This window comes from Aulostomus chinensis, chromosome 8 (assembly GCF_037954235.1).
Source record: "Aulostomus chinensis isolate RoL2024-O1b breed Wild chromosome 8, RoL_Achi_v1.0, whole genome shotgun sequence".
Taxonomy (NCBI): domain Eukaryota; kingdom Metazoa; phylum Chordata; class Actinopteri; order Syngnathiformes; family Aulostomidae; genus Aulostomus; species Aulostomus chinensis.
The window spans coordinates 28,340,697-28,354,819 of record NC_141327.1 but is presented as its reverse complement, the minus strand read 5'-3'; the positions used below and the strand labels follow the sequence as shown (position 1 = coordinate 28,354,819).

Sequence of the window (14,123 nt, the reverse complement as noted above, 5' to 3'; positions counted from 1 at the left end):
GAGGGCGAGAACTCCAACTCCTTGACGAGGCAAATGTGCCAATGCGGCAGATTTCACACCGAGGGGGAAGACGAGGTGCTTTACAGAGGGCGCCTGACGACAACAAAGAAACAGTAAAACAACAAGCACACAGAAGCCCAGGGATCCTTCGCCCCCCGCGCCGCAGAGGGAGCTGAGGCCAGCGCTGGTTAGCTTAGCGCAACGAATGGAAGCGGGTAGGAAGGGTTAGCCAAAGCCGGCACCGGTTGGCTCCTCTGGTTGCGTTTGGCCTTCTGACTCAAGGAAGTAATGTTTTGTGAATCTGCCATAGTTTCATTCATGCTGGCAGACTTGGAGAAAAGTGTACCGGATGACTTTTTCCTGGAGGTATGCTACGCAGCCCATCCACTTCCATTCACTGCCCTAAGCTAACTAGCACGGGTCTCGGCTGCCTACTGGGGGGACGACGGACAATAAGGACATTTGCCACTACTTCTACTGAACGTTCAGCAGCAGAATCAAAGCCTCTGCCCCCACAAGTCATTTGGAGTCTTGGTCATCTTTGCATGCAAAGCATGAAACGTGCATCGGTTCAAACTGTCCCTACGCGTCCGTGTCGGCTCACGCCAAACAGTCCAGCGCCTCCTGAACTGACATTTGGAAAAATAGGCTGCGTGGTCGGTAAACGGACTCCCTTTTTAGAGGGAGTCGTGTCCACCTCGATGGCCCTGGCAGGGCTTTGACGTCGCCCCACTCCCCACAGTGCGCTGCCTGCTCGGCATCAGTAGTTACAGGTTCCAGATTTTTGCTCAAGGACACTGTGACACAGTCCCTGTCCCGGGGGATCAAACCAACAATATCTAGTTTACCAGGTGGCTCCTGAGCCGTACGGCTACAGATGCGGTGTCATGGCAGCCAGAGGCAGCAGAGAAGATATAAGTTACCTTAAATAAACTCAGATTTATGTGGGTTGCTTGAAATAAGATGATGAAGGTGTTCAATTAAAAAAAAACAAAAAACAACACAGCTGTTTTGGGGCATTTTAACGCAGAAAAGTCCCACCTTTACGGGTAAAATAATAAACACGATATTTGAAAGTACTGGAACACACACTCGTCTCTCTGGAGGGTCTCGGGCTTGTGTTCCACCAAGTGTGAGACGTGGTTCTTCAGCTGGCACGTGGGGGCACTAACGCGACGACATGCCACATTAGCAAAGGGAATTATGATTAATGCTGTTACCACTGACGCCGCCAGGTGCTCTGTATTTGTGTCATCTGCCGGTGGAGCGTCGCTGATGGAGAGATTAGAGGCCCGCCCCTCATTTAAACACCAAAGACACACCATTTATCACGCGGGGAGGACGGCAGGGAGCACGTCGGTGGCTCCTGGTCCCAAAACTCTGAAAACACACACACACACACACACACCTCCAGTCTCAGGGCGAGTGTTTGTGTGAGTGTGAACACAGCTTCCATCACCTCATTCGTCTTGAGTTTCAGCGACACACACGCCGGGTGTTGACCTTGCTTCTGACCAGGGCCGCTGCCGTGTGCCCCTCAGACAAGGATCTGACCTCACACGCCAAAACCTTCCCATCCGACAGAACGGATCGCCTTACGTTTACACTGAGAAACAACAACGGCGGGAGAGAGAGCGAGAGAGAGGAAAGGGATGGCGGGGGTGGGGTAAAGAGACACACAAGACATGACGGACAACATTTCAGCTTGTAGGCCGCCGGGAATGACAACAAACACAGAAGCCTGGAGAGAAACAGGATCCGTCGCCTCCCTGTCAGTCAGACGCGGCCTCTGCACATCAGCCACTCGCCCTCCCTCCAGCATTAACGCCAACCACTCACCAGAATCGTTGCACCCCTCGGTGACTGCTTCACCTCGCGGTCACAGGCGTGTTTGTGATACAATGGTGCAATAAAAGTTTTCAGTAGGAGGCGGATAAGATGGCGCGGCTGTCACGTCCCGAGAGACCTGAGCACGCTCAGTTTGGCTCTGCTGCATCTCAAACACCAGTCCGACCCACACGTCAACCTGGCCGGGCTCCTCAGGCTCTCCGTGACACGTGTGGTCGTCCACTAAGGACACCGCCGCGGGGGACACCTCCTCTGACCGGACTGTCTCTCGTCTGTCCAGGGGACAAACACACACCACAATCACCAACATTTCCAGTTTAAACCGGAGGAGTTTTCCACACAGCAGTCACATGGCGGCAGAGGAGCCGCGCGCACGCTGGCGACTGCGTGTCTCCCAAACGGAACTGGACACCAAACACAAGTAGCATACATTTTAAATGTACATTCAGGAAACACTTTCATACGTCACAGACAACTCACAAGCTCCCCCAGGTGGTGACACAGTGCTACTACAGGAAGTTTTGTTTTTTACAACTTTGCACGTTGAGGCATTTTATACTTCTATTATGTATTTTTGTTACATTTAATATTTAAATTTTGTGGAGTAAAAAACTTAAGGCCTGCAGGGCTTCAGCCTCTCTGCTCCCTCGACAACGTGGGGGGGGGGGGGGGGGGCGATTATATGCCGCTCCAATAACAAAATTTCATAGGAATTGATTTTGTTTTCCTTATAAACTGAAAATACTGTAAGTTTCACAAAGTTCTCCTCCTCTCTCCTGAAGGTGTTGTTGCACTTCCATGATACATGACGACCCAGCAGTCACATGTCCCAATAGCACGTGGTAATTCTGACACAGCACTATGATATAAAAAAAAAGAATCATTGATGATAAAGTTACCAAAAAAAATCCCATTCTTGGATTACAGGCGGATTTAGGCCGTTTATCATCACCGTGGAATGCACTTGAAACTTCCCTCCATATTTTAATCCTGCATTTAAATAGAAGGATGGGTGGTGACGTCACGCTCACCTGCAGGCAGCTGGGGGTGGTGGGGGGGCACCGAGGTCCCTCGTCTCTGTCCAACTCGGACCACCTTCATCTTTGAGCTCTGAGCAGCAGCGGCATGGGAAGGAGACGGGCCCGGGTTTCCTTCTTTTGGACAAAAACCGTATCAAGCGGCCCCCCTTTCCTCGGACTCTCTGGTCCTGGGACCAGTTTTTAATTCTACTGAACATTCCACCATCTGTGACATTTACGTCGTTTAAACTGTTACTCATCCGTGGACATACAGACAGCACATTCGGGGTCCTGATGTATCGAGGTCCCATCACTCATGGCCCCTTGGAGCTGCTGTGACGTAATTTCCCCTCTGAGGAATCAAGTCTTACTCAAAGACCTCGGCTACCCCCTGGTGGATGGTTGCGGTATCAGCGGTGACAGGAACAGGACAGTTCCAGCTTCCGTCCTGCAGCGTCTCGACAGAATCCAGGAAACCTTGGCTTCTTCTTTTACTGCTCAAGTAGAAAAGCACCGCCCACCCGGAACGACCCGACCCGGGCGAGTCCTCCAGGAGGAAGCCCCCTCCCCCTGGAGCCACATTTTATGAAATATGTCAAACGCTTGATTTTGAACTTATCAGGGAAATTAATTATGGCTCAATTTGAACTTCTCACTAAAACATTCAGCCGACAACAACTGAGCATTCGGAGTGAGTTTCACGTTTTGACACTGAATCCAGATCAGTTCACGCTGAAGTTTGTGCCGGATTCACAGAAATTGTGCCTGCTGCGTTCAAGACAACTCTGAAGCTGGGAAAAAACGAAGTGAACGGTGTCCAACTGCACCATCCAGGCTGGTTGTCCTGAACGCAGCACAGCTGTCCTGGTGACCAATGACCAGTAAATATATTAACAGCTGTGACTAAAATTACTGACAACTCTAAATGTCTGGGAACAAAACAACAACAAACAAAAACCCAACAGTTCCATGGAAAGAGTGTTTTGTGTCTGGAAGAAGGAAAGAGACCACAGGACAAACGGAGGTTCTCTCAGCGCTTGGAGAAGCAGCACCAAGAGAAGACCCTGCTTCTGCGAGGAGCTGCCTTAGCGAGTTTATTTACAATTCACAAAATACAGGCGTCGCTTTCAGTGTTCAAGCCTCACACGTTTGTGTCGCCGTCCGACAAACCGCCACTTCCCCTCTCGTTTCCTCGCCAGTGCTTTCAGTCTTTGGTTTCCCAATCCCACAGAGGAACCCTCCTACAATCGCGCCGATCCTCCTCAGCGAGTCAACCAGCTTTTCGCTTCCTTCCTGATAAGCATTTGTGCGCAGTCTAGAAAAATCGGTGTTTCTTACAACGTGGTCATGATAAAACTTTCATATTTGTATATTTCGACAAGGAAGTTAGCTTCAAAACTTTGCTGATGAGAGCTGTGGGGGCCGGAGTGCTCGCCCACATCCACGTACGTTGTGTGCATCCGGTTTATGGCTTCAAGACTCGATCACGTCTGAGGATCTTTGTTCCAGTTGTGCGTTGGATGAATGGCGGCTAACAGAAGGCATGTGTAGTCATGTTACTTTATTCTCTATACTTAAGTTATTTTTCATCATAAAAATAAAAGACGCTACTATGAAGTGCAAGGGTGCCGTACGGCCTGAGAGAACAAAATAAGACTCAAGAGTTCTCGCCTCCTTTTGTTCCATTTGTCATCAGTTTTGATCCAAAACGCTGAAGGTGAGACTTTTGTTTAAAGATAATGTTCGTGACGATCGACAGAACCCAACGTTTACCAGCATCCGTCAACAAGCCCCTCCCTCACGAGTCCACCCCCCCCAGCGACCCTCCAGAGACGACCCCAGGCCTCAGGGGAGCCTGGATCTTTAAGGGTGCGTTCACACCTGCAAGGTTAAGTTGGGAACGCGGCCATCTGACCAATAAACGCAGAGAACGTTCTCACGTTCCTCTGGTTTTAGATTTGCTGATAGTAAGGAAAACCTGAGGCACTTGTAGTGATGCATTCAAGTTCACGTGGATTCTTCTGTGAGTACAAACCGTCTCAAAGAGAAAATTCTCTGAACTGATGGGTCCGTCAGCTGACTCAGACCCCAGCAAACGAACCAGAGGTGTGAAACCACCCTTAAAGTTCTCAGCTGCCAGACTGAAGCAGACGATCCACTTTCTGAGCCGGTAACTGCGTCGGTAACGGCGTCAGTAACGGCACCGAAACACGTCAAGAGTGAACGGGGCCGTCGTAACAACGGAGCACCTCGCTCGAGATGAACCGGAACGTTCCACCTCTGTTGAAAAACACGAGAATGTGACACGAGTTCACAATCAGTGGCGTCATGAGCGAGGCCGATCAAGTGGAGCTGCTACTATGACCTTCAGGTTCTCACTGGGGAGAACAGCGGCGGGTCAGAACCCCGAGGGGACGGTGCTGACCACCGCTCCCATGACTTACGTCATAAAATACCAAATCAACACCTGGTTGTCCACCGCGAATCAAAGACATTGGGATGGACTTCGGCAGAGGCTGTGAGGTCATCTCTGGTCAGTCAGGGAAGGTGTACACACACACACTCACACACACACACACACACACACACACACACACACACACACACTCACAGGAGCATTTTCTACTCAGAACTTTTTGAAGAATATCTTAATAACCCAGAGTTCCGTGTGTCTCGTGTTACTGACTCGCGCATCTTCATGTAACAAATTTCTAACGTGTTCCAACGTTCCTGCTCTAAGTTACTGGACAGCAGCACAAATATTCAAACCAGTCTTGGTTCTGTCCCCTCGTGCGCCTCCCTTCATCACACACCGGTTGGTTCACGGGTTCATAACGGAGGTCGAGCGGCGCCAACTGAGGTAAGCAGGCAATACGGTAATAATACTTTCCAAGAGTGCAACGTGCAGTCAAGAGAGGGGTGAGAAAGGAGGCCCTGACCAGAGCAGTTCATCAGTAGTTGGACGCGGTTTCTGGTTTCTCCACTTCACTCCCTTCCGGCCAACCGGACTTGAAATGACACAGTGGGAGGTTACAGTGCAGATTTTCAGCTCTCTGGGTTTTCCAGATCAATACCAGGTCAACAGCAGCGGACTCGCAGCCCTTTACATCATCAGGAGGTCAACCGTGGAAATGCAGTCACGTCTACAGGTTCTAACACGAGGATCAGAACCCTCAAACTCAAGCAGAGAACCGGGACTTTTTTTTTTTTTTTTAGTCCAACTTGTTCAGAGAAAACCAAAATAGTCCAAATGCTTAAGAACCGCTCTGTCAGAGGTAACGGGAGGATTTACAACTTCGATCAATGACACCTTTGAGAGCCAGTAATCTAAATATCAAGATGACCTGGAGTTTAAGTGTCAGGATGGAGCGCGGCCGGTTCAGACAAGCTGGGCCTGGTTTCTGAGCGACCCGCATCGGTATTTTGTGCACCCCACGTTTCTTTTTCCAAGAACTTGTGATTTCACCTGCCGCAAACTAATCAAGTTCCACTGATCTCAGTAAACAAGATGAAAAGCTGCTCAAGAATCTAAATTCTTGATCTTCTCAAACCTTCTGACGTCTGGAAATCGAGACCAATGCCGATGTAATGAAGGCTCAGTCCTTATTTGTCCCCGTCTCCACGCAGCCGTCTCTCGTGCTGGCGCTTGGTGATGATGTACTTGAAGAACTCGTAGACGGACCAGCTGATGGCCGTAGAGGGCATCTGGTAAATGACCCGCGCTTGCACGCCCTTGAAGAAGGCCGGCACGCCTCCCATCCTGTACACCGTCCGAAAAGCCTCGCCCAGCCCAGAGATGTGACGGCTGCCTGGGGCCGAGGCGGTGGCTGCTCCGACCGCTCCGGCAGGGGTCGCAGCCTCGGCCTGGATCACGTGAATGGTCTGAGCCTCTTGAGTGTTCAGAAGGGTCTTGCACACGTCCAGCGGAGTGGTGGCGGCGGCGGCCAGAGCTCCGGCCAGCGCGCCCGACACCACGTGGGAGGAAGGGTTGTACTGTCTGTGGGGGTTGAGCAGCTCCTGGAGGTACTCGTAGGTCATGAAGTGGAGGGCCTGGAAGGGCACGTTCATGGTCAGCTGGGTGGTGTAGCTGCGGTAGAAGGCAGCCGGGCCCTCCTGCCTCAACGTGGAGCCCACACAGTCTAACACGCCTCGGTAGGGAGAGTTGAACATCTGGATACGCTGCTTCACCACTGGGGAGGAGGAGGAGGAGGCGGAGCGAAGTTAGGAGCAAAAAAACAAAAAAAAACAAACAGGAAAAAATATAACAATTCTGACAAAATAACTGAGAAACCCAGATGGAGTCATGACCTTTGAACCTGAGAAGAAGTCAATACTTCTAATAATGTTGAATATTTACATTTCAAAAGAGCAAATTGATTTACAGACTGATTTTGGCAGGTGGAGAAATGTCTGACCTCCTGTCTCGTAGCTTCACCCACGGCTCCACCTAGTGGTCTGATCTCAGAAATACAAAACCCAAGGACTGAAAAGCGCCAGAGCCCAGTTTTAATCCCGTGTCTCTGGGTTCAGTGTTAATTCAGCTCTGGATGAATTCATGTCGACAAATCCACATCAAAGAATTTTGACATCAAACTCTTCATCTTTTCTTGTCCCATTAAAACAATTTTGATGACTCATCATGAACTCGGGGGCGTGTGCTAATTTTGCATCTACCGTTGATGCCTCCTGACTTCTCTTCTCCTCCCCGCCAGTCACGTAAACGCGGATCACAACCAACCCAGAACCTAAATTGTGTTAGTAGCTGATGGCTAAAGGGGGCCATTAGCTTCAAGCTACAGGTACGTGGCTGGCTCTTTCTGCGTTCTGGAGCCACAAAGAATTACTGCAGCCATGGGGGGAGGGGGGGGGGATCTTTGCAATGTCACAACACCCATTTGTGGGTATTTGATACAAAGACTAAACGATTTGGGTGAAGTACCACCAACAGAGGATGAGGACGCGTTCGCAACTGTGTACAACATCATGATAGAGGCCTGCAGGAGCTTTTACCTTCAGCTGGGTTCATGATGGCGTCGTGGATCACGGTGGCCATGCAGCCCGCCACCCCTGCAGAGCAAAGACAAGGACAGAGAACGTTAGGGCCATGTGATGAACCCGTTTCCTCCCCCAAACACGTAAATTCACCATCATGGTTGTGGTCGACTTTCATCGGTTATCTTCTACTCTTTTCATCCATCTCTCCATATTTAATTGTTAAACATCATCAAGATTCTGACTTCAGGTGTGTGCGTGTGTGTGTGTGTGTGTGTGTGTGTTGGGAGACACACACACTCTTACCATTAGCAAAGTGGCTGTTGGTGCCAGGGTGAATTGCATCACTGAGTGAGAACTTGATCTTCTCGTAGCATGCAAAGTAGAGGGCGTGGGCGGGTCCCGCCCCCACCGCCAACACATTCACTCCTCTGATTGGCCGCCACACACCTTCCGTCCGCACTATCTGCCGCAGGGCATCCATCACGTTACGGTAACGTGCTCCTGGCTCAGGATGCAGGCTCTGCATGCGAGTCTGGTTTGACATGAACAAAAACATAGAAGTATGAAAAACCAGAACTGAACTCTGGAGAGTTTCCTCAAAGATCCGATCTGTCACCAAAGGTGGATGCGTTTTCTTGGTGCTGCTTGAACAGCTGAACTTCCTACGCGTCGCTTGAGAAGTATTCAGTTAAAAAAAAAAAAGCAAGAGTTCCAACACCAGCTTTTGTTTATCCAAGGACAATATTGATCACACTTTTCATGAAGTCCCAGAGCTACGACCACGGACAGCCGAAAGCACGTCTGGCCAAACCTCAACTTTTCATGCCAACGTCTTTCCAAGTGTCACGTGTGAGCGGAACGTCTGAGTAATCAAATGTCACCAAATCAAAAACAAAACCGAGCAGACAAAGTGATTGAGCCTTTCAACACTGGACAACATTCTGGACTTCCTCCCATCCAGTGCTCTTCCACCAAGTCTGGGGGCCTGAGGCCCACAGGGACAGAGCTCATGAACACTGAGTGTCCGTCTATGTTCACAGCAGGTTGGGCTGATTGGTTCAAACACTGCTGGGCAGCAGAGACGAAACAAACAGCACTCATTTCCCAGTAAAACAAACTTGAATGAAAAGGGAAACAAGCACTTCTTCCCCTCCAGCTGAGATGTTGAGCACCGTCCTGCAGCAGCAGGCTCATGTGGGAATCACCTCCCTTCAGTTCTGCTTCAGTTTGGATTAAACTGTCAGACACAAACCGCCATATTGGCTACAATATCGACCGTGAATGTGGGCTGAGGGGTTCACGGAGCCACTCAGACTCACAGATAAGCACCACTGTTTGCTAATGCTCATGGAATGTCATGGAACTTTGTCATGGTGGACTTGAGCAACAGAGCAATCACCAGTGTTCCGGGCAAAGAAGTCTACAGTGCCGATTCACAAAACTCTGTTTCACCACATCCACCCTGCTGCCTCCCTTCAGAGCGGAGGATTTCAGCAGTGGGATGATCAAGGCTGCCTCCTGAGGGCTTCTGTGGAAATTCCTCCTTCCAATTGCCAGGAAATGAAACTCCAAATGGAATGTGCTCCGTCATCCACAGCATGTCCAGCGCCGTTTGTTTTTTCCCCGGTTTTAGTTGTAGGAGAGGCAACTGGGTGAGACCGCCTGACCCAGTAAACAGAAACTGAACAGTTTTACCAAATCCAGAATGATAATGTGTCTGTCAAAGAAAAATAACAGTGAAGCTACGGCATCAACACACGCTGAAAATAGAGAACAATGGAACGAGGAAAACAACGAGCAAGCGCCTCTGAAGTGTGCAGCCCTTCTCGTATCTGTGCTGAGTTTCCCCAAACCACCAGACGTGGTTATATTTCATCAAAATGTCCCCAGAAACTGCGTCTCCTGACAAAAACAGCGAACTGGAGAGGAATTACAAGAAGCACAGGTTCAAATACCTCCAAATGTCTGTTTCCGCCCATCATGAACAGGATCTCTCTCTCTCTCTCTCTAACCATCACCACAACCATAAAAGTTGATTCATATTTTCCAGCCTTGTCATGGTGCTTTGCATTTTTTGGAGTTTAGAAAAACAGCATCATTTCAATAAAGCTACGACTGGCTGGGCGACACCTGCTACAAAAGCACATTTGACTGATTCTGATCGAGGTCAACGTCAAATTATTGTTTTAGCTCGACCAGAACTGACCTCTGAAATACATGGAACCAATTTAGTCTGCTTTTCAGAGTCCGAAATTTTTGAAATTTTGAATATTCTGAAATTAACTCCGACACATTCACTTAGACAGGATAGAGTTCCACTGCGAAAAGTCCCACTGCGCTACTAAACCCAGAAATCTACCAGCAAACGCTCGGAAACTACACGTGAAAACTACAGTTAAAACACCACATTTACTCAGAATCCTAGTCCTCCACTGGACCGGGACACCGCCTGCTGACTGGACTGTGAGACAGAAAAGGGGAACCAGCCGTCTGACGGTCAACGGCTGTGTGGAGGCACAGCGCCACCTAACGTCCAGATTCACACATGACAACATCGACAGTTCTTGTATCCTGGGACCAGAACAGTCGTCTGGGAAAAGCCTTCATCTTGCTGGACTACAACTGAGCATCTAAACCCACGGAGTGACACTCAGGAGGGCGCCACCCTGAGTCTTCCAGGCGTTTCCTTTCATTCGCCACCCACCGGCGCACAGTGTCGTAAATCAGCTGAGCAGCGCAACACCAGCTGGAAACCTGCTGGCTAACTTGAACCAGTAGTTTAGGCTCTGGCTCTGCTGCAGAGACGTGGGAGTGTGGTAGAGTTGCGGTCGGCCTCAACGCCACCCCTGCGGTCACAGGTGATCAGGAGTTCAATGTCACAAGTCCTCCAAGCAATGAGGACACTGAGACTACAATTCAAATAGAACTGATTTTTGGTCATTGACTCGTGTTGGCCAACCGGTTGAGAAACAAGCAGGAAACAAAGATTACAAAAATGAGAAAACCCCAAGGAGGAAGTCTGATGCCACACATGAGCCTTCTGAAAAACCAGAGCCTCTTCCTTGAGTCGCCATATCTTCCCCTACTAACATCTTCAATTAACTTCCTCCTCTGTAGCTCGTGCATTTTAATTTAGCCACGGGTTTGTTTGTTCGTTCGTTTATTTTATTTTGGAAGATGGCGAATCAAGTGGCGAAGTTCATGTGGTTTAAATTCTTACAGGGTAGACCACTAGCCAGAGACTTGGTACGGCTATTTTTCAAGGATTTTTTTTTTTTTTGAGGATCAAATGTCTTCACAGTTTTAATATCAAAAATAATCGGTCAGATTGGTTTGACAACAACCAAAGTTACACCACAGATGCACAACAGCAGCGACATCACCACAACTCCTGCTGCGCTCAGCTCGGTTCAAGTTTGACCACTCGTGAGCAGCCTCACGACATTAAAGTTGCTTCAAAATTCACAGGCGTGGCGATTACTGATGTGTTTACACTCAGAGGGTTTTTACAAACTGAAGTGAGTGAGATCTTATTGAAGGCATTTGGAGTTAGGAAACAAAACTTCTTTTTTTTTTTTTTTTGAAGCAGAAATCATGAAGACAAACCAGTGGATGCAAGTAAAACTTTTTCCTAGAAATTTTCCCGCTCGTTTTCAGAGAATGTTTTTGTGTTCGGTTCCTGATTTGCTCTGGTTTACATTTCCAAGGGCGCCACATTGACTGTCATGGAGGCTGAAGCGTGGAACTGGGAGGAAAAGGTGAGAGAGGTGAGAGAGGAGAGAAGGCCTGAGGTCAGAAATCTTGGTCCGTTAGAGAGCGTCGACAAATCTGTGGACTTTGCGCTCAGAGGTCATTGTTCTTTTTTTTTTGTTATTGTTTCATAGCGGGAGTTGTGTCATGCCTTTACAAAACTGTTACTCAGTTCTTACTGTAAACATCATGACGTGAGTCACATAGCATTAAGGAAGTAGTTTGTATAATTCAAGGGGGAATGTTTTCCTAACCAAGAGTTTTGTGTAACCGGGCATTACCCGTGACAGTGACACCTCATTAGACGTCATTATCTCAGAACATGTGATGTCTGGAAGGTTTGGAAACTGGCAGTAACTCTGGCACCTCTCCTGCCACTGGCAGAGCCACGGTTCAAATCAGAGCCGGAGCACTCAGGGTGGAGGACTTCCAGGTTCCAAAGTATTCCCCATAACATGGTTGCGTAAGCATACGACAGGTTATGTCATCTCCACTGATGTACGACTCCATATGGACCTTCTTGAGCCAGTGTGGCTTTACATTTCAAAAGGTGACGTCACCTAGGCTGTTCTCTCTTGATCCAGCAACTGATGCTGCCGGGCAATCAGTATCTGCTGCTGTTCCTTACTGGGAACTTCTCATAATACCTGCTATGGAACATAAAACCCTCTGGTTTACACAAAAATCACAATCGGGGCTCAAAGTAACGATGTAAATTAGCTTTAAACAAAAATCAAACACCCTTTGATTTTAGTGTCTAAATCATTGTCCTCGGTTTGTGTGATTCCCATTTGTTGCAGAGCAAAAGCTAAATCCTTAGAGTCAGACTTGCTCTTCTTTCACCAAAGTTACAACGACTTCACATCAGCAAAGAATCAAAGCCTAAAAAAAAAAAAAGTGATGGGGAATGAAAGCGTCCAAGTCCCGCAGTTCAATTACAGGACGAAACGACCCCTGAATTACAAGTTAGTGCTTTAGCTTTTTCCAGCCTGTTGTGAGCCTGGAACCTGGTTCACCTTCCCTGCTACACGTTAGTTTAATTCATGTCCGACAATGGAGGCACGCTAGCCGGCTAGCTGCTTAAACTAGATTATGTTAGCTAAGTGAGAGGAGACGTAACTGTCAAAGCTGTTAAAACAGCTACTTACACAAATGTCTGTATGACTGGGCGAATGCAAACAAACCCACCGGTCTCGTCTTTTTCACTGGGACCACCGAGTACAGCGCAGTTTCCTGCCCCGATATTGTGACTTAAAAAATAGTTAACTGACCTCTGTTAGCAAGGTTATGAGAGCTAGCTTGTGGCTCCGCGGAGCTCAGGCTTCACCCAGGCCTTCGCTGGCTTCTGGTTTACGCAACCAGTGTCTGTGTTTGTAATGGGGGTAGAAATGAACCCTAAAACCGTCAGACCTAAGCAATGCAATGTCACTGGGTGTTCAAATACCTTCACACAGTCGATGGGGTACATAAGGCAGTGCTCCATGATACCAGCCACGGATCCTGCCAACATGTGAGTGCTGGTAGCGGCTCCCTGAGGCAGTCCTTCATACTCCACCTCTGGCTCGGCAGAGGTTGACATCTCCGGGACTGCCCGAGTCACCATCGGAGTAAAGTCCTGTTCCGGTGCCATTCTCGGCGACAGAGCCCCGACAAATCCTCCCGTGGCGTCCATAAGCCTACCGCCGAGCCACCGAATGTCTGCGCCGGCTGCAGTGCCTCTAACCCGGCTGTCGAGGCTCGGTGTTTCCATGGACATTCGCCGGGACACGAAACGGCCCGTTTACATTAAAGAGGAAACAAGTTTGGTCAGTTGAGATGAACAACTCCAGGGACCCGTGTAATCTTCCCAACCGGTTTATCACAGCCACACTCGCCCGAGGAGTCTCGGGGGGGACGCTACTTCTGCACTGCGCGGCGAGCTGCTCAGAGTCCGGGAAAGTAAACGGCTCTGTGGTGTTGTCCCGGCAAAGGCTGGCCGACGATTCGTTACTTTAACTGCCAATCATTAACAGTCCAGCTAATTGGCCAATAGGAGATCAAAACGAGGCAGGCGGGTAAAATAGTGGGCGGTTCACTTTGAGGGGGTGTGGACGGTTTTGTAATTCGGAGTCACATGTGTGTAAACAGTACGAAGTCGAGAGGAGGCTGCTGAGCATGCGCAGACCAAGACTTCAGCGAGCGTGCGCTAAAGAGGGCTGTTGTCTAATATCGCAGAATATTATATCTATATCTATGTCTATATTTATATTTGACAAATGAAAAATTCTTGCATATCATGTATTCTCCCATTTGAAATTAGGCTCTAACTCTTTTTTTTCATCGTGAGATGAGAGGATGAAAGAATGCGTTCAACGATATTACTGGCAAAAAGTAAACACTTCCTTGTAGCTTCCTTATAACTTCCTGAAACACGGTTGCCAGACAACAGCGCTCCATCCACCAGCCATTAAATTCATGATTGCAACAGCGTGCAGTAAGTTTTAGGTGCACAAAGAAGTCTTGCTCAAAGCC

The 14,123-nt window shown here is 48.8% G+C and overlaps 1 protein-coding gene and 1 long non-coding RNA gene across 2 annotated transcripts; both read right to left on the bottom strand.

Moving 5' to 3' along the window:
- Nucleotides 1–1,462: 1,462 nt before the first annotated feature.
- Nucleotides 1,463–3,183, bottom strand: LOC147257963 (uncharacterized). The gene is made up of 3 exons (XR_015117654.1): nucleotides 2,880–3,183; nucleotides 1,840–2,120; nucleotides 1,463–1,606 (listed from the first exon to the last, which is right to left on the bottom strand). It is a non-coding gene; the product is annotated as an uncharacterized LOC147257963 (long non-coding RNA).
- Nucleotides 3,184–3,879: 696 nt separating this feature from the next.
- On the bottom strand, nucleotides 3,880–13,566 carry LOC147257962 (mitoferrin-2-like). The gene is made up of 4 exons (XM_086212244.1): nucleotides 13,057–13,566; nucleotides 8,166–8,394; nucleotides 7,878–7,934; nucleotides 3,880–7,057 (listed from the first exon to the last, which is right to left on the bottom strand). Exons 1-4 carry the CDS (start codon nucleotides 13,366–13,368, stop codon nucleotides 6,471–6,473), a joined length of 1,185 nt encoding a protein of 394 aa, XP_086068370.1. The 5' UTR covers nucleotides 13,369–13,566; the 3' UTR covers nucleotides 3,880–6,470.
- Nucleotides 13,567–14,123: the final 557 nt, after the last annotated feature.